This window comes from Ursus arctos, unplaced genomic scaffold (genome assembly GCF_023065955.2).
Source record: "Ursus arctos isolate Adak ecotype North America unplaced genomic scaffold, UrsArc2.0 scaffold_20, whole genome shotgun sequence".
Taxonomy (NCBI): Eukaryota; Metazoa; Chordata; class Mammalia; order Carnivora; family Ursidae; genus Ursus; species Ursus arctos.
Window position 1 is genome coordinate 30,688,611 of NW_026622875.1, and position 21,360 is coordinate 30,709,970.

The window sequence follows — 21,360 nt, forward strand, 5'->3', positions numbered from 1 at the left end:
GTTGCTATTATATGTACAAATGTATGTGATCCCACTTAATTTTCACAATCCCACTTAATTCTCACAACTACCTTGTAATTATGGGTATTATCAGAACCTTTTACTTTTTACCCTAGCAAAGCATTAAACAAAAGCTTGCAATGAATAACTACAGTCACCTGTCCAAACTTTCTCACCTCTAGTCCTGCTCCACAGAGCCAAACCAATTTTAACTCTTTTAGCTGTTCCTTGGTATTTATCTCCATGTTCTTAAATACATTTATACTGCTACTCTTTCACTGATCAATTTTATACATTGTCCATTGTGACAGGTTGACAGCTGGCCCCTCCTACTACCTATTCCTCCATTCCCCATCGTTACAATATAGTTAAAGCAAAAGTTGTCAGTGTTCTTTTTACTTTATGATTCCCCGCTGCTGAACGAAGTAATAGTCACTAGAACAGTTCACAAACATCCCACTTCTTGCAGGCACATTACAGGAATGTATTTCCCTGTCCTCCTCTCCCATTGTGAAGTCAGGCATGACTTGTTTTGGCCGACAAATACGAGCAGCACTGTGTCACTTCCAAATGGAAATACTGTGCTATTCCTCTAGCCCTGCTAAGGCAGTGTGCTCACACTGAGATGCAGCTTCATCCGCCTGGGTCCCCAGGTAACTAGTGAGCAGGTATTAGGAGGTAGGGAGGCAACAGGAAGGTATGGCGTTGTTTCCATAACCTATATAAATCAAATATATTTCCTTTCCTGTTTATCTTTTTAAAAGTTTATAACTTCCGGGGCGCCTGGGTGGTTCAGTTGTTAAGTGTCTGCCTTTGGCGCAGGGCGTGATCCGGGTGTTCTGGGATCGAGCCCCACGTCAGGCTCCTCCACTGGGAGCCTGCTTCTTCCTCTCCCACTCCCCCTGCTTGTGTTCCCTCTCTCGCTGGCTGTCTCTCTCTCTGTCCAATAAATAAAATCTTTAAAAAAAAAAAAAAGGTTTATAACTTCCTCTTTTTTTGTTTGCCTATTTATACCTATTACTAATTATCCCCAAACTCTTCCATGCAATATAAAGTCCTTTTCAATGGCATTTTTCATGTGATTAAATGAGCAGGTAAGCTCATTCCTCCCACATCATTACTGAAGATCTTAAGTCTTGTTCTCCTTTCTAGTTTGAGTTGCTCAATTTGTAGGCCTGCTCTATGACTAGTATCCAGGAACTTCTCTTCACCTCTATCCTGGGGATTCTTTGTACCATCCTCCAGGTTAGAACTCTTTGAGTTTTAAGTCTTCCTTTGCCTTATCTATTGTCTTATCTTGGAATAAAATATCTGCAAGTATCTAAGAAAAGGTGTATGGGATACACATTTTGAGATTTAGAATATCTGAAAACATTTTTATTCTATCACATTTTTAAGTTCAGCTGAGAACAAATTTCCTCTCAATTTGAAGACATTCCTCTATTTAATCTGCCAGCCTCCAGAGTCCAGTGTTACGACTGAAAAGTCTAAAGAAGCTAATTTAATTCCTAAACCTTTGTATATGATCTTCCCCTTGCCGCCCTCTGGCCCCCAAACCTGTGAAAGCTTTTAGAATTCTCCTAAAGCATCCTCAAATTTCTTGATTATGGGCACTGTTGTATTAATCCCTCATGCCACCCTTCTTTAACATAATTCATTGTGCTGAGCAGCTGGCAGGCAATTTTACTCTAGAAGCTGAGGTCCCTCCTCTGGAAAATTTTCTGTGCTATTTAACAAAATCTTCCCATTTTGGAGGCACCTTGGTGGCTCACTCAGTTAAGCGGCCAACTCTTGGTTTTTGGTTTCAACTATGCCCCAGGTCGTGATCACAGGATCCTGAGACCAAGCCCCGCATCAGGCTCCCCACTCAGCGAGGAGATGGCTTCCCCTCTCCCTCTCTCCATCCTCCAGTGAACTCTTGTGTGTGCGTGCACGCTCAACCTCTCTCTCTAATAAATAAACAAATCTTTAAAAAAAAAACTTTCCATTTTCTGGACTCTCTTCCTGTTACCACTATGAGGTGGGTGTTAGCCCTCCCATTTATTTTCTGATTTTTGTACCTTATCTTTTTTATTAAGCACCTCTTTGACCTTTTGTTCCACTTTCTGACACATTCCTTGACTTTATTTTTAAAACATTCTATTTAAGGTATTTTGTTGTCATTTTCTATTGTCTTTGGAAATCTTCCGCATCTAGCATTATCATCATTTTGCTGAGACCCCTTTCTCTGTTGGTTTGGTCTGTGCCTTTCATACTGAAGACTTTTCCCAAGTATCTGGCAATCCCTGACTGCTATTCAGCAGTCCCATTCAGTCCATTAAGACTGAAGAAATTAAAGGTCTAGAAGCTCCATGGGCATTGATAGGGTTTATCAAATGATGGCCCTCACTATAGGGTGATGAAATGATGACCAGGAGTTAGTAAACTCTACCAGTGAATGAAGAGCTAGTTAAGAACACTCGGTACTGGGCACCTGGGTGGCTCAGTTGGTTGAGCGTCTGTCAGCTCAGGTCATGATCCCGGGGTTCTGGGATCGAGTCCCACACATCAGGGTCCCTGGCTCAGCATGGAGTCTGCTTCTCCCTCTCCCTCTGCCCTTCCTCCCAATACTCTGTACTAGGGGCACCTAGGTGGCTCGGTTAGTTTAGCATCCAACTCTTAATCTCAGCTCAGGTCCTGATCTCAGGGTCAGGGATTGGGGCCCTGTGTTGGGCTCCATGCTGGGTATGCAGCTTACTTTAAAAAAAAAAAAAAATACTCTGTACCAATGGGAACTCCCTAGGACCAGTCAGCTTCTCTACAACTGATCTTCTTACTTATAGAGTGAGGATAGGGAGATCTCCCCGCAGGCATTCTAAGAAAGTGGAATTAGGGCTAGCGGCTTACCCCCTACAGGACAATGACTTGCCCTTAATCACTCTGTTTTCAGTTGTAAGCCTTAATTCTGACCTCCACTCTTATCTCCAAGATGAGATTTCTGATATTCTACAGGGGTAAAAAAGGGCTAATGATCTGGCCTCAAGAAACAGAAAAGGCACTTGGGGAAGTTCTACTGGTTCCTAACCCAGAATTTCAAACTGATCTCCTGTTTTTAGCTCTCTGCCTTAGTCTCCATCTTCATTCTGAGTCTTCTGTACTTTCTTTTTTTTATAACCTTTATTCATTGGTTGTCATTTTGGCAGGTTCCAGAGAAGAGTTTAAATAAATGTATACTGACATGCTCAAATGAAAGCTTTTTAAGACTATTTGAGCCACTGGGATTATTTTTAAATTAGTAAATCTGCCACATCTGTGCCAGGCTGACCTCTTCTAGATCCTGAGTCACAACAGTGGGTTTGGATTTTGTTAGTTACATTGGCTGGTTTTGTTTTGTAAGAGAAGCTCTTCAGATCAGCAAATGAGAAGAATAATCACAAATCTTTTCAAACTTATATCCTGTTTGCTACCTATCTCCCACTCCCACAACGGAGAAGATCAGTTAAATTGTAACATCAAAATACAACTTCCAAAGTACAACTCTGATGAAGCTAGATTCAAAATTGCTGAAGTCAAATCATTAAACTTTACATGAGCCACATTATCTTGAAATACTATGTGATCATACATAAAATGTAAAGAAACAGACCTTCCAAATAAACTCATACATATTCTTGCTGTAGAACTCTATGTCGAGGGACATCAGCTGAAAATTATCCAACTCAAATGCAATTTTTGAAAACTTTGTGTTACAAGGTTGAAGTAGGCTCCATTCCCAATGTGGAACTCGAACTTACAACTGTGAGATCAAGAGTCGCATATTCCCCCAACTGTGCCAGCCAGGCACCCCTTATGTTACAAGGTTTAAAGGCATTTTATTTTTACAGTTTTATTTTCATTTGTCTCCCCTCCCAGGAGTTCATAAAAGTTCCTTTAAAGATTAAACAAAAATCTTTTTTCCCCTCAGGAACAGAGTTCCTGGCAGATATCTATTCACGAGTTCAATGTTGGCAAATCAGCCTTTCTTTTAAAATCAATTATGTTTCTGGGGTGCTTGGGTGGCTCGGTTGGTTGGGCGTCTGCCCTCGGCTTGGGTCATGATCCCAGGGTCCTGGGATGGAGCCCCACCTCAGGCTCTCTGCTCAGTGGGGAGCCTGCTTCTCCCTCTCCCTGCTGCTCCCCCTGCTTGTGCTCATTTGCTCACTCTCTCTCTGCCAAATAAATAAATAAAATCTTTTTTAAAAAACCAATTAGGTTTCCTACTTATTATGGGGGTGAAGGGAAATCCTCTCACTCATTCCTGTTTATAGAGATGTAAAGGTTTCAAACTATTTGCTCATAGGTGAAAACATATAACCAATTATTAATTCCTAATAAAGAAAATATAAAAATAACAAATATGTATATTTTAAAGGCAAAGTAAGTTTAAGCATCAAGCTGGTAACAGCAACTATGAGTGACATAATTATACACTGCAGATAACTCTTAGTGTAATAAGACCTCTTATTACACTAACTTTGTAAACATTTCTAAAGCACCTAGGAACAAAGTAGAGACTTGAAATAGCAGTGCAGTCATTTTGCCAGTTTGTAAGCTGGATCAAGTAACATGAATTATACACATTTGGTAACCACTTCTCCACAAAATAATATGCTTCTGTTTGTTCTGAAGACAAGACATTCCTTCAGTGAAAGAACACAGATTGACACCAGAGGGCAGAAACCTGCAATACACAGTCATCAACAACAAAAATGTTGATAAAATCTGGTGTCACAAGTTCTAGGACACTGAGAGCAGGCTACAACTCATTTTAAGCTGTTTGCTCACACAGCAAAACTCAATGTCCCTACACATGAATTCAAAGAGAACATGAGAACAAGGATGAGTTATGAATAATACACACTTTAAAGCAATAGGCCTTTGTTATGCTCAATGATTGTTTAAACCTAAAGGTGGATAATAAATACAACATAGTCATCTACATCAAATAAGATTTAGTAAGTACTCTTTACATGGAAGGGTACCTGCTGAGTTCGGTGTACACACTTCACAGCCATCCACTTTTGCTCAGAGCTAAAAGGATATTCAGCTTTTCTGACATAGTCCTGTTGAAGTCCATCAAGACCCATCTATATGGCACAAAAAGAAAGTTAATTCTCACCAACATGTGACTATTTTTTCCTTTAACAAAGAACAACAGTCACAACTTAACAGTGAGGCTGGCTAGAGATACCTGGAGTATTTTTCAAATAATGCTGACAGAATAGCAGTGCTCCATCTATATATACCACATTCCTCTGAAAGGCAATATATATGATCAAGATGAAAGTCTGGGTGTGTAGATATAGTCTAAGGCATGCTACCTGGACTGTATGTAGACCGACTCTTCAATACTGACTAGATTAAAATCTCTACTGGCTCAAATTCTGGAAGGAAGCAGGATACAAATAAATAAAGGTACCCAACCAATACTGAACGTGTACTTTTATGATCAATAGAAGCTTCAAATTCAATTTCTTACTTCTTAGGGATTCAAATATATCTTTCCTGTTGCTACATCCTACTCCCTTACATTCTACCACATGATATTCTGACTACTACCAGTGTCCTGTAGCTATTTTTCCCAATACCCTCTATATTTTCCTCCAAATATTCAAAAACATTTTTTAAACTACTGAAAAACCTAGCTTTTATTGCTTTTTGTTGTCTCTTTGCTATCTACTGAAACATGTTCCGACTCTTCTTCCTAGCTTTCAAAGGTCCTCCAGAAACCCACCACGCACTCTATTTAACAATCTTCTGGGTTACTCAAACTCCTTTTTTTTATCCGAGCTAACCAATACATAAGCCACCATGCATTCTATGCTTATTTTTTCCTTCATGCTTTTATCCTTGCTCTTTTCCTAGCTTACCTCCTATCTAAATCCTGCGTATCCCTCAAAGCCTAGGTCTCAAGACTTAACTATCTGCTATATTGGTCTAGCTTGTATTTGTTCCAAGCATGTCAGTGTTAACTCCCTACCTAAAATGTGAGGTCCCCAGTAATAAGGAGGTGGTTTCACACTCTCCATCTCTTAAAAAAGTTAACAGTGTAAGGTTAAGTGTAACACAGTAAATAATAGTTAACAGACTGAACTTTTAAATATCTTTCAAAAAGCTATTCAATGCTATTTTAGTTAAGAAATGTAGCTTTTTGTTAACAAAAAATATATTCTAAAACTATCAATTTTATTTTATTAAATTAAATATAATAACCTATGTTTCTATATTGAATCTCAATTCAAACAACCTCATTTAGAAGCATCCTGTTTCACACAAGTCTCAAAATTTTCTAAGACTGCTCTTAAAAGTAGGAGTTTTAATCTTTGTTATGGGAATGACAAAGGGGATTTTAGGTTTCTCGTTTAATCAAATCTAAGACTTAGAAGAGGACATCAACTGGGATAGAAGAAAGGGTTGCAGAGAACAGCACCCTTTGTCTCCAACACAAATTTTAATTCTATACTCATTTTAAGATATTGATAATGGAGGAAATGGGTAGATTAGAGAAAGAAAAGTTGATTTCTCATAATGGCCTTAATATCTTTACATGGAAATACTTAAAGAATGTTACCTTTTACTCATTTGAAAGTTAGTACTTCAGCAATTACACATATTTAGAAAGTTTTCCACACAAAACTCTGAGAATGTTCCTTCATAATCTAATCACTGGTCATTAATTTGTTTCTTGAATGTAAGGGATAAAGCTATACTGAAAAGGCTGTATTAGCTCTGGATTTCCAGGAAGAATAAAATTGGTTTCCAAAAGGCAATAAAACAATGAAATATTCTGAGTCTTCGTTCTACACCTAAAAACAAGTAATACTGAAATTGATGGCCTCACATTCTCTTGTGAAGGTGATCTCTCATATGTCAAAGAAGAGAAATCAGGCACATACCTTCATTGCAAGAGCAATTAAGGCTCCTTCCGTTGGCTTTCCCATTAGAGTGTTGTTTCTAATTACAGCATCATTGCATACACAGCCCGCCTAAGAGAAATACACAGAAACTATGAACCTATCACCGTGTCCTAAGTCATTATGAAAAGTCACCTTCTTAGAGAATAAAGTACTTACCTCAACAATTCTGCTAACAGCTGGGTTATAGAATCCATGAACAACATCACCATCAACAATCACTTCCCCAAATGGATTGTAGCCAACACCAGTAACCTAAAGAACATAAAGTTGGGTCAATAATTCAACCCATAGATAGTAACATATAAAAACCAAAAACTATGATGACTTGTGTTCATTTCATTTTATACATTGATACTGTTAGTGTATATACCTAGAAAAGCACGTGTCTAAAAGAACATTTAATAATTAAAAGTATATAAATTATGGGGTGCCTGGGTGGTTCATCTGGTTAAGTGTCTAACTCTTGGTTTCAGCTCACATCGTGAGACTGTGCCCCTTTGTTGGGTTCCGAGCTCAGCACAGAGCCTGCTTGCAATTCTCTCCCTCTCCCTCTGCCTTTCTCCCCGCCTCTTGTGCCCTCTCTCTCAAATAAATAAAATCTTTAAAATATATATATATAGATTCTAATTTTTACCATAATGGCAAACCTATAATTATATGAATAATTAAATTATAACAATGTATAGTGTAGTTTAAGTAGAAATACAGTGCTAATTTAATTAATATAATTTTATATTGTTTCTACTTAAAATACACCATAATGAAGGATATACCATGAAAATCTCTATACATAAATGAGTTTTAAATTTATGTAACATTACAATTTTCTAGAAATTCAAATCCATTTCCATATCTAACATTTGTGACAAACCTGAGACCCAGAAAAAAAGCAGAATTCTTTTGGCAAATATGCAGACTCAGAGACATTACATGATTTATCCTAGCATTTACCAACTACTCTAACATAGTATATTACATGCCAGTTTTAAAAATCAGAGGTAGTGAAAAGCCAGATACTTATGCCGTACGGCTAGAACAAACTAAGCCAACAAAAGTTAAATTTCACAGTAAAAATAAGACAGTTTAGAGATAAATTAACAGTTAATGCTTGACATATGAAAGTATGGGCTTAAAACAACAGAAACTTATATGCTACCTTCCATACCTGAACCATACAAGCACATGTAACTCCAATGACCCTGAATCATCCAGAAAAGGCACATTCAACAACAGAGTATTGGGTATCCTTGACCAAATCTAACACCCTAAATATCAACAGTCTCATTTTAAAGCCTTGTAAAATGGAATTAAATAAGCCTAAGTACAATTTCCATCAATTTGTCTAATGATGCGATAAACTGGATGCAAATGTAATTTAAAGTACTGTACCCATCTTAAGTAGTGTGAACGAACATACCAGCCAGAAATCCTTTTAAGACTGGGATGAAACTGGAACTTATCCTTACCTAGCTTCAAAATTAACCAATACACATAGATGACATGCACTTAAAAAACTGACAAAAATATTATTTTTAACATAAAGTAATTCCTCTATTCATTTATTCTTTCAACAAGTATTTACTACTATGAGGCAGGCCCTGTGTTGGGCAACTTAGTTCTGCTGTATCACAACTTATTGTATAAAAAAGAACAGAAAATTTTACCTGGGCTGAAAACTAAAAGGCATGGAGTGCTATGAAAAAAATAGGGCTAGTTCTGGGTGTCAGCAAAGCTTTTTTAAATAAGTGGGGTTGAATGTTTATAGCAGCAATGTCCATAATAGCCAAACTATGGAAAGAGCCCAAATATCCACTGAAAGATGAATGGATAAGGAAGATGGGGTATACATATATAATGGAATATTATACAGGCATCAAAAAATGAAGTCTTACCATTTGCAATGAAATGCATGGAACTAGAGGATATTACACTAATTGAAATAAGTCAATCAGAGAAAGATAAATATCGTTATTTCACTCATATGTGGAATTTAAGAAATAAAACAGAGGAGCACAGGGGAAGGAAGAGAAAATTAAAATAAGACAAAACCAGAGAGGGAGACAAACCATAAGAGACTCTTAATCATAGGAAACAAACAGAGTTGCTGGAGGGGAAAAGGGTGGGGGAATGGGGAGACTGCGTGATGGATATTAAGGAGGGCACGGGATGTAATGAGCACTGGGTGTTACATACAACTGATGAATCACTGAATTCTACCTCTGAAACTAATGATACACTATATGCTAATTAACTGAATTGGGAGGTAGGGAGGGATAGACATTGTTTGTCTGGTTGGAACTGAGTTGCAAAGGATGAAGACATAACAGAATGTCCTATGCCATGAGAACAGCAGCAAAGGGCCTGAAGTAGGAGGAATTCTGTCACACTGAAAGAATCCAAAAGCCATGCATCTGGTGCCTAGAAAGCAAAGTGAAACATAGAAGGATAAAGAAGGAAATAAGGAACAAAATATGTAGGGGCCTTGAAAGGCCATACTTCAGGAACCTGGTCACAATGAAAGCCACTGAAACATCTTAATTAAGGGAGTGACTTGCTAACATTTGGTTCTTAAAGATCCCTCAAGCTACACAGAGAGCAAGAAGAGTTTGGGAACAAATGGCTAGAGGTGATTGAAAGACAGGTTCCGAGGATGATTCAAAGTTTCTGGACTGTAGAAATGGAGTATACAAGTGCAGTGGGATCAAGACTGGTAGCATAAGGAAAAGGCTCTGCTGATGATGAATTTACAGTCCTTTTGAAGGAACTAGACACTAGACACTAGAATTGTTAGGAATGTCTAAACACCAAGTTTCTTAACAAAGAAATACTGCTGTTTAAAAAAAAAAAATCTAGGGGCGCCTGGGTGGCACAGCGGTTGGGCGCCTGCCTTCGGCTCAGGGCGTGGTCCCGGCATTATGGGATCGAGCCCCACATCAGGCTCCTCCGCTAGGAGCCTGCTTCTTCCTGTCCCACTCCCCCTGCTTGTGTTCCCTCTCTCGCTGGCTGTCTCTATCTCTGTGGAATGGATAAATAAATAAAATCTTAAAAAAAAAAAAAAATCTATAGAGTACCTCAGCATGGAGACCATCCGAAGTTAATATGTGAGTAACAGTCATTTCATTCTTTGTCAGTGTTCCAGTTTTATCTGAACAAATCACATTACAGCAGCCTACAGAATAAATCATTACATGTCACCAAAAGAGTCAGGGAGAAATAAACAAGTTCACATTGAAAACAAATCACAGACTCCGGAAGCCTATTCTGCTTCTCCTAATTTGTACAAATCAAGCTCACTGATAATTTTAGATTGTTTTCTCTCATTATGCTTTTCACCACCATAAAGTAAGTTCTGAAATTAAAATTAAAAAATAATGATAAATGTTGACTTTTTCTTATTAACTTGCAATTGAATTTCTACAGAGCTTCTCAGTATTAGCTTTATAACTTTATATAATACATTTTCCAGAAAGTTTTAAGGGTAACTAAATATAAACCCATATAATTTTTTCAGTCAGTATTTTAAGGTATTTTGCCTTCTCAATATTATAATGCAAACTAAAAAATAAAATTCAGTATTTTTGGATTCCTAAATTAAAAAAAAAGTTTCATAGCATACATAAAGTATGTTATAGCAACATTTAACAATTGTTGTGTATTTATTGTTCTTATCAGCAAATTCACATGGGATATGACGTTCTAGGATCTATGATTATCAATTATCTTCCTTGAGATGTCAAAAGAAAAAAATTCTATTAATTTTGCTCCAAGGTTTCATTTGTTATATAGATTTCTTTTATACATGATTTAAGCATTAGAACAATCCATGACACAAAGATTTCTCTGAAAGTCCCCTGTCCTGAATGATACACACTTCTAATTACCTTTTCTGGTCGTGAAAACCATACTTAACTTTGCCACAAGTCAAATACCACTATGCTTGCCTCTCAGACAAAAACTGTTAGCAATCCGAAGATGATTCACTATTGATGTAAACTAACACACTACTGCACTGCATAAATATGCTCATATTACCACATACTTACCCAGAGTTTCAACAATAGGCAGTTTTTTCACAATGGCCCTTTTCTTCACCATTCTCATAACCCCAAGGGCTAGAGTCACTGTGACCACAATGGGAAGACCTTCAGGAATTGCTGCCACAGCCAAACTGTAACCAATATATACTTAGTATTTAAGTATAAATTTAATAGTACCTACAGTAATAATTTCAATTGGCTGTTACTTAAAACAGAGGCTGATAAAAATACAAAATTAATACTGTTAACACTCAAAAATGGCCTCAAGAGGAAGAAAAGGTTGATTAACATTTACTGGACACCTACTAGCTGCCAGGTTAAGTGTAGTGGTTGAAGAATGTAGGTTGTGACATCAGATTGCCTAGATTTATACCCGTGGCTTCACCAATTTTTACCTGTTTGACCCTGAGCTATTATTACTCCACCCCTATAGTTTAGTTTTCTCATCTATAAATGCACTTAACAGCAAAATGTATTCAAACAAAAACTTATACATAACTGTTCATAGCAGCACTATTTACAATGGCCAAAAGATCACTGTAATGTCCATCAATTGATAAATGGAACAGTGTGGTATATCCATACAATAAAGTATTACTCCACCATAAAAAGAAAGGAAGTACTGATATATGCTACAACACAGATGAACCTTGAAGACATTATGCTAAGAAGCCAGACAAAAAAGACACATATTGTTTTTATTCTATTTACATGAAATATTAACAGTAAGCAAATCCATAGAGACAGAAAGCAGTTTAGCGGCTGCCAAGGGCCAGGGAGAAGGAAGAATGGTGAGTGATTGTCCACTGGGCACAGGGTTTTCTTTGGCAGTGATGACACTTGATAATGGTTGTGGCTGTACAACACTATGAATGGACCTAATTCCATTGAATTGTACATTTTAAAATGGTAAATTTTATGGTATGTGTATTTTATCACACAAAAAAATTAGTTTCCTTTTCCAATTTTTAAAAAAATTAAATAAAGTCTCTATTTTTTATCCCATTCCAAATATTAGGTCTTGACTCACCTACAGGTAAGGACATATGCGTTCCTGTTCTTCATTCTAACATTGCTGCATCCACTGCTTCTACTCACCAATTTCTATTACCCACTTTTTCTTTAGCATGATCTAACTTGATAATCATTAGCATCCTGTTCTGTAAGCATTATTAAGCTTTCATGCTCTGTTTACAGGTTAATTCTAAAATTTGAAAGCCAATGAACGACACAATACCACTGGCTAAATAGTGTACACTAACAGTCAAGAAACATGTGCTTATCGGAGCACCTGAGTGGCTTAGTCAGTTAAGCGTCTGACTCTTGATCTCAGCTCAGGTCTCGATCTCAGGGTTGTGAGTTCAAGCCCCACATTGGGCTCCAAAGAAATATGTGCTATCATTAATACTTCCTTCTCTCTTTTGAACTAGTCTATGCTGAAACAGAATCCTCTTTTCTCAAACTTCCATTAACCCTCACTGTATCAGGAAAAACAGGCATCATTGTTCACAATCTAAATCTAACGGACCTTTCCATTCTTTCGTTTTTAAATCACTTTATAAATAATTTGCAGAGGAATAAAATGGATTGTGAAAAACTTCATTAGAAAGTTTGAATTTTAACCTCAAACTATATTCCTGGATTTAAAGGAATACATATATCTGAAAGGGGCAATGTCCTTTGGATGCAACTAATGGCCCATCAACTGTCAGGAAAGAACCTGGAATATATTCACTTTACAAAAAGTGATTTCAAATTCAAAATACATTTCCAATAGGTTACAGACTTATCAATTCTGGTTTTGCTTTTTGTATTTGTATCTTCAAAATGCAACACTTTTGAAATTGTGGATGTTCATAATTCTGTTGAAAAGAGAACAGTCATCATCTTCATAACATAATTTTTAGATTTATAAACACCAATAACATGAGTCCAATTAAGTTTTTCATTTCTATGTCATCTATTTCCTTTTAATCACTTTTATATTCACACCAGCCTTTGGTAGTTCACTTATAAATGGTATAAAGTAAAAGTTGGTAAACAAATATCATAAAAGATTAAAGAAAACTGTCACACACATCCTTTTAACAAAAAGGGGTGGTCTAGGTTCTTGTTGGAAAACACTGCATGATGAATTCCTTGCTGCAGAATGACTAACTGAAGAGAATACCTGTCCTTCCCTCTTTGTCCTTAGAAATAAACTATTCACCCATTAATTCAGGAGTTTCAGAAAATTTCGACTACCATCATCCAAAGATTCATAGTGTTAAGATTTCACTAAATTTGATTACATTTCACCCCCATCATTAGAGCATACAGTGGCCCTTTGTCTCTTTGAATTCATCTTCTGGTTTGTCCAATTACTATTCTATCAATTACTCTTTGTCATTATGGTGGAAAGCAAAAAATTATGATATTCTTTGTCATTATGGTAGAAAGCAAAAAATTATGATTCTTAACTTTAATGAGTACAAAAAAAAAAGACGACGACAACAATGACTCTCTAAACCTCTTTTATACCTTTGTAAATGACGATGTAATATTCTGAGCAACATAATAAAAAAATTAAAGGATAACAGAATAATGATGATTTACTTTATTATTACATCAACTCTATAAGTGATCCCATCATTCTTCTGCATTCTTATTGTTTTTACTCACTTTTAGAATAGCTGGAAATAATTATTAAAATAATTGCTAGGGCAATGAAATAATAAAATGTTTCAAAACACAGGAAAAATAAGGTCACAAAAGATCCCATAATATATCTTATCTAAATTTATAAAAGGACAATGGACCCATATAATAATTGCAAAATAGAATGAGTTTTATTTTATGCTAATGCTCTGGCCTTTGTAAAACCTTGAAGCAGGAATAAAAATCAGGGTGGCAATCCTCACAAACGGAATTGCTAAAAAAACGAAAACAAAAACAAAACCCCTCAAAATCTAAAAATGAGTGTAATAGAGAATATGCTGATGTTTAATATCTCAAACTCATGCCCCATTTAAAATTTATTTTGTATTTCACCTCAGTCTTTTTTATACAGATTGAAGCCAAGAGTTTCAAATTGTGTTTTTGCCCCTTTGAGAAAAAAAAATATACTCCTTTACCCTATCACAAGTATCTTGTAACCTCTTATTCAACCTACCTATTCCTTGTAATCCATTTGATTTTTTTCTTAATTTGTTGTTTTTGTTCTAACATTTGAATTATTACTTCCTAGGTCTACGAAAGAGCTGTCACCCAGGATTTCTTTTCCTTAGATGTCTAGGTGAGTTCTACTCTTACTTTTATCCCATACATCATCATCTTCCTTTTCTCATCCTTGTTTTACTAGAACTCATACAGGGCAGGGAAGGAATAAATTTTCTGATTACTTGCCTATCTATTTGTAATTAACTGGATCGATACTTTGTCTCTGCCTAGATTTATAGATTTAAAATCCTTTCCCCTCATAGTCTGAGAGCACTGCCCCACTGTTCTCTAATGTAATCCAATGTTATTGTGGAGGAAGGGTTAATAAAATATTTTTTCCATTCTGCATTTGGTTAAATCTCTAGCTCTGTTCCCCTAGTGACCTGGTAAGGGTAGTTATGTCAACTATGTTGTTAGGCAACACTGCTTATGATAAAGGGATCTCCTGACTGATAAACTGTCTATGGACTGGAAGAATTTTAATTATCTTACAGGAAGCTATCACTTTGAGTTTCCTGAGTGTAAGTGACTCTTAAAACTGGACATGTTTCTTACAAGTACCCTGGAAAGTATGTTTCCAGAGATGTTGGCCCCCACAGAGTATGAAACATTTTAATCCAGGGTAGCTCCCTAACTCACAAGGTCATCCCAATCTCCTTGTACCTGAAGCTGAACTGCTGCATAGACTCTCTCAGAAGAGGGCTGCCTTAGGTTGCCCCACTGTTCAGGGCACAGGCACCAATTGTGACCTATGAAAGTTTTGTCAGCTGAAATGTTTAGAAGAGTCTCAAAAGACCCCATGGGGGGCACCTGAGTGGCTCAGTCTGTTAAGTATCTGCCTTCAGCTCAGGTCATAATCCTGGAGTTCTGTGATCGGGCTGCATCAGGCTCCCTGCTCAGGGGGGAGTCTGCTTCTCAGCCCCCCCACCCCCTCCCCCACTCATGTTCTCTCTCATTATCTCTCTCTCTCAAATAACTAAAATCTTTCAAAAATAAAAATACATAAAAATAAAAAATAAATAAAAAGACCCCATGGTGGAAACTGTAGTTGCTAACAAGAAGTCTGACAGCAGTCTAATTATCCTTCCTTTATAGATGATCTAATTTGTTTTCTTTAATTTAATAATGATGTATCTAGGTTGGGAGTTTTTTCGTCCTGTTTGGCATTTAGAGAATCCATACAAACTACAAAAATTTCATGTTTTGCTTCAGATTAAGAAAATATTCATGTATCATTCCTTATATAATTTCTTCATCCCTCTATTTGAAACTCCCATTGGTTAGATATGGCATTTATTAAATTATTCTTTTTTATCACTTTTATTTCATTCTCTGTTTTGGACATTTTACTCTATTTTTTGGGGAGCCCTCTTTGACTTTACAACCCTTAAATTGAATTTTTAATACCCAGCTGTTAAAATCATAATTTCTAAAAACTTTTTTTTGTCCTCTGATCCTCTTCTGTCATAATCTGTTTATCATGAATGCAGTTTCTTCACAGATCTCTGAAAATAAAAATGCTTTCTAGTTTTAATTTTTCTGCTATTTCTTGAATTTTTCATTTTCCTCTGAGATTGTATTCAATTTCTATTATTACGGTCTTTCTCTTTCATGCTCCTAGTTTTCAGTTAGGCAATCCTTAATTGTCTATTTATATATATAAATACAATATTAGACTGATAATACCAGACATCTAGTGCAGGTTTTCTTCACTGCTATATACATAGGTTTTCATTTTCCTAGAATTCATTTCAATATATGAATTCTGAACTATTTAAGTAGAGACACTATACTCTTTTCTGCTCACATAATACCTTCATAATGGAACATAACCTATGCCTATTAGAGAAATAAGAGAGGGAAAAGACTTCAATTTATAAACAAACAATTAGAACTTACCTTACACTAATAGTAAACATTTCCAGGATATCTTTTCCTAGTAACCAGCCAACCAACATGATGATACCTGGAACAAAATCAAATAGGTATTTTTCCCTTTATACATAATCATGTAAGTATAGATGGGATAGAATAACAAGCTGAGGGCAGCCAAAAAATCCCCTGACATAAAAGAAAGTGCATCAGATTACAATTACATGATTTTACAAAAATCCACTAAGCAGGGGAGATTAAAATTAATGCTGCTTAAAGTCAATGCTGTATATGCACACACCATTTTACCTTTTGTTAAAACTGCTGCCATCCACCCCTTAAAGCAGTAATATCTGAGGATTCCCACTATAAGAAAATATCAGTATTTTCATACAACAGGGTAAAAAAGAATGGTAGAGTAAGACATACAGATCTCCTATTTACTATCAGCTTTGCAAAAATAAACCCTGGAACATTACTTCTCGTAACTAAATATCCAGGCAATATGTATAAAGTTTGTACTACAAACAAAAGAATACTTAGGACTTGGCTCAAAGAGTGATTTATCTTACTTAAGATATCTAAAATTGCATTAACATTTTAAAATTACTACTTCTGTGGCACTTACAAATAAGAAATCAATTAACATATGGGGCGCCTGGGTGGCTCAGTCGATTAAGGATCTACCTTCAGCTCAGGTCATGATCTCATGGGCCCTGGGATCCAGCCCCACGTCAGGCTCCCTGCCCAGCAGGGAATCTGCTTCTCCCTCTTCGCCTACCTGCCACTCCACCCCCTGCTTGTGCACGCTCTCTCTCTCTCTCATACTCTGCCAAATAAATAAATAAATAAATAATCTTAAAATAAATCAATTAACATAAACCAAACAACATACTCTCTGCTTTAACCTTTGTCTCTGAAATGAAGGGAGGCATGGAGTGTACTACCGGTTTTGTTGAGAAACAACAGTATCATCATAGATTTAATAAAATAAAGCCACTTCAAGATTGCATTCTAGATCAATATAAACATTTAAACAAGTTTTTCTTCATCTTTCTACAGCTACAACATAATAACCCAGATGGTGACTCTCTAAGATCCTATCCAAAATACTATCCTGACAAAAGAAATTATGTTCAATGAACTATACCAGAGGTCAACAAGCTATAATCTGAGCCTCCTGCATGCTTTTGTAAATAAGGTTTGTTGGGACATAGCCACATCCATTTGTTTACATACTGTCTATGATTGCTTTCCTGTTGATGCAGAATTGAGTATTTCCATCCGAGAATACTGGAAATACTTTGGTAAGGACCGAAGGCTAAAATATTTACTATCGGGCCCTTTACAAAAAAAAAAAAAGTCTGCTGACCTCTAATTTTGATCTTAACCCTTATCCTATTCTATATACTATCCTAACAAGAAAAATTATGCTCAATTCATTATATTAAAACCAGATAACCATAAAGTTGAAAGACTTTTATCACTAAAAGTGAGGTGGTTTCATGGTACAGCATTAATATAGGAGATTTAATTGGCTAAATGCCTTTAGATTTACACAATTCCCTATAAATTCTAGAAAATAAACAGCAATAATCAAATAATCAAATTAACTACATACTAGTTAAAAATGAGGAATGAAATACCTTTCTACATTCTACTTTATTATGAAGACAGAGGGATCAATAGAAGTAATATTTAATTATTTAACTGAAACTGCATAGAAATCTGCTTTAACTTAAAACTGTATTATTAATTTTGAAACACTAAGCTAGCAAGAATAATTAAAATAATATCATGGAGCGGCGCCTGGGTGGCTCAGTGGGTTAAGCATCTGCCTTCGGCTCAGGTCATGATCCCAGGGTCCTGTGATCCAGCCCCGCATCGGGCTCCCTGCTCAGTGGGGAGCCTGCTTCTCCTCCCTCTGCTTGCTCTGCCTGCTGCTCCCCCTGCTTGTGCTCCCTCTCTCTCTCTAACAAATAAATAAAATCTTTAAAAAATTAAAAAATAAAATAACATCATGGAAAAATTAAAAGAGAAAGGACTCCAAAACTGATTCAAGTGTTTAATGTATGATAAAGATGTCATTTCAACTCAGTAAATAAAGTATGGATTACAGAATTAATGGTACTGGGATAATTAACTTTTGAATAAAAATGTTATAAACTCTACCTTGTCTTACACTAAAATTCTAAATAGTAAAATTAAGTGTCAAAAATAATAACTAAAGTAGTAGATTGATGTTTAAATAGATATAAACACTTTCCACAACATGGGGTTGGGACAGCCTTTATAAATAGAACAAAGACAGAAACTATAACTGCAGAGATTATTAAAAGGACAATTTTATCAGAAGATGTTTCAATTACATCTCTCTCCTGTACCAAGTTTATTATATTTATCCCTCAAAGGGAATTTAAAAATTGGAGGGAAAAAAACGTAACAAAAGGATGGATATCCTAATTATACAAAGAGCTGTTGCCAGCCTAAGACTCAAGCCACAAGAGAAGAAGGGATAATAGATTGGCAGGTCATAAAATAAAAAGGACCAACACACGTATGACAAAAGTGCTGTTTCTCAATAATGTACTGTGAAATAAAATAATGAGAAGTCTTTTATTTGTCTGTTAATGACAATAAAGTTGGCAAGGGTACTGGAAGAGAAATACCTCTGCCTTGCTAATGAAAGATATTATTCGGCAATATGAAACAAAAACCTTTAAAACTATGCCCAAAATTTGAAAATTACATGGATACTCTTTGATCCAATAATTTTGCTTTTAAGAATTTAATAAGATACCTGCACTGAAGAATCATTTACATAATTTTAAAAACTCAAAAAACACAGAAATATCTACAAGAGGCCTAAGATATTTTTTTCCCACATAATGGAATACTATACAACCACCTATTTCATGACATCAATTCAATGAGCATCTATTTAATGACAAGATGCTTATGAAAAATGTGAAACAAAAAAAAGGAAAAGTAGTGCATAAAACATTACTATCCATTTTGTTGAAAACTAGAAAGACAAATACTAAAATGTTTACAGAAATGCTCCTTGATTATAGGAATTACACGGAGTTCTAATTTGTCATTGTAGAAAAGGACAATGGTTGGGGGCTGGTTTTATAATTTTTAAAAAGCACTAGTAAGCTAAAAATTAATTAATTAAATGAATAAACAAATTTACGCATCTATCTAAACTCCCCCTTCCCACTCAAAAAAAACCCAACCCCCCCCCCAAAAAAAAACCCTAAGTAAATAGATGAGATACACATACTCACTCTTCTCTTACCTATTATACCAAAGGAGTAAAAGGAGAGTTGTTTTCCTAAAAGGTCCATGCTCTTCTGCAGAGGGGTTTTTGGTGCCTTGACAAATTGGAAAAGAGTGTCACTACAATGAGCTAAATTTAGTAAAACATACTAGTCGCTAGGGACTCTGCTAAGTGACTGACATAATCACGCTAGCTCTTAACATACCCATGACATACACACCTCTCCCTTAAGGTTAGTATTACTCCCTTTACTGAGGAAACTGAGGCTGAGACTTTTAAAAGCTTGTTTATTTGAAAAGGTCCATGCTCCCCATATCTGTTTTTGAGAAGAAATCTATTCTCCCTACCAGCTTCTCCAGGAATTTATTATCATCCACTGCCCCTCACTTTTCCAATCTTCTTTCTGTATCTACAAACGAGCTTGCAATCCAAGTCTTTTTCTCCAGCTGGCTCCCTGATCACCTAACTCCCTTTTCTAGCACTCCCCTCACTGCCAAGCTTCTTGGAGTGGTTTTTATATACTACATCACACACTGGAATCTTGGCAGGTTACCTGAGAAATCCAGATGATTTGGGGAGAATATGACATTTGTTGAATGCAACTTCTTTTTTTATACATAAGAAAGCATTTTCAAAGAGAGAACTAATCTTCAATACCCTTAAACAAGAATATCTTCCAGGTTATCTTACTTTATAATCTTTTTTCTCCATTACTTGGAATTAAATAAAGGTGGGAATTTTGGTAGAAGACAAATATACTATTTAGCAATTTTTAAAATTAATATAAAGCTTATTTCGAAAAAGAATAGGCCCTATAAGTAACTGACTATAAACCTTTTTCTCTCCTATAAACGATGAATATCAAAATGTTTTAGCATATTAACAATGTCAATTCAAGCCCTTTCAAATACAGTCTTTCCATTATGTTTTTAAACATAGACAACTGAGTGATATTCTCAATAAAATACTACTTTCAATAGTACATAGAATAATCCACCAATATTTTCTGTTCCTCTACTTATAATAGAGAATTTCAGATTTGAAATTAAAACATCATTAACAAAGTACTTACTTCTTCTGCTTGCATCATTTTAAAAACCTCTCCAAATTCAGAATTTTCTCCTGTTCCAATGACAATACCCTAAAGGGTAAAACAGGAAAATACATTTACATTCAGATGGAATCACCTCTCTCAAGCAAAAAAACCGAAAACTTCTCATTCACTTTCTCCAAAGCCTTGTGCACAGTCAAAATGACTGACACGCATATCCAAAGTTCCCTCAGCAAATTAACTTTGTGATATGACTATAGATCAATTCAAAACTATCTTATACTCAAGACAGACATTTAATGTAGTTTCTTTTTCCCCTCAAATGCTACTGAATCATGTCTTTTGTATTTGTGAAATCTCAGAATCCAGGAAACAAAATAAATAAAATCCATCAGTACGAGTGGTATATAGTCAGAATATGATAGCCAGTACCATTATCATAAATTAAAATTTTATTTAGCTAGTAATGAATATATCCATGTGCCGCTGTTTCCAACTAAAACAAAATAAAAAAAAAAAAGAACAGATACTGAGGACTATGTTTTTAAAGGCTCCATTATCTGGCAAATGGCAGAACTATGGACCTATTACACCTCATGAACACAGGTTCTCCTTAGTCTCACAAATAGTGGCTATAGATTAGGTTCAATTCTGTCATTTCTTTGTCATATATTTTTAAAAGAGCCACATAAATAGAACTTTTTTAAAAGGGTTGAAGACAAAGGAATTGCTACTTTCAAAATAAGAGAAAAAATTACCTTTGCTTTGCCACATCTGACCAGTGTTCCCATGAAGGCAATGTTACTTCTTGATGCAAGATCTCCATTAGTTGCAGTCGGCTGAGGAGCGGTCACCTTAGAACAAGGTGTTGTCTCTCCTGTCAAGCTGGACTCATCAATGGAAAGATCCACAGCCTTGGAGAACATAAAGTACTCCATTAAGTTCAAGTCTGAAGACTCTCTGTCCTACATATAATACCTGAAG

General features: G+C 35.8%; 1 protein-coding gene across 5 annotated transcripts in view; it reads right to left on the reverse strand.

The window, feature by feature from the left end:
* The window catches only part of ATP2C1 (ATPase secretory pathway Ca2+ transporting 1), a 160,714-nt gene that overhangs the window by 37,009 nt on the left and 102,345 nt on the right, over positions 1 to 21,360 (reverse strand). For all 5 annotated transcript variants that reach the window (XM_057315964.1, XM_026497001.4, XM_057315966.1 and 2 more), the window contains exons 8-16: positions 21,135 to 21,290; positions 20,398 to 20,466; positions 19,344 to 19,419; positions 16,070 to 16,136; positions 10,979 to 11,103; positions 10,007 to 10,104; positions 7,092 to 7,187; positions 6,915 to 7,004; positions 5,001 to 5,105 (exon numbers count right to left, since the gene is read on the reverse strand). In XM_057315964.1, the coding sequence (XP_057171947.1) occupies positions 5,001 to 5,105; positions 6,915 to 7,004; positions 7,092 to 7,187; positions 10,007 to 10,104; positions 10,979 to 11,103; positions 16,070 to 16,136; positions 19,344 to 19,419; positions 20,398 to 20,466; positions 21,135 to 21,290 (882 nt within the window). The remainder of the gene's footprint in view (positions 1 to 5,000; positions 5,106 to 6,914; positions 7,005 to 7,091; positions 7,188 to 10,006; positions 10,105 to 10,978; positions 11,104 to 16,069; positions 16,137 to 19,343; positions 19,420 to 20,397; positions 20,467 to 21,134; positions 21,291 to 21,360) is intronic.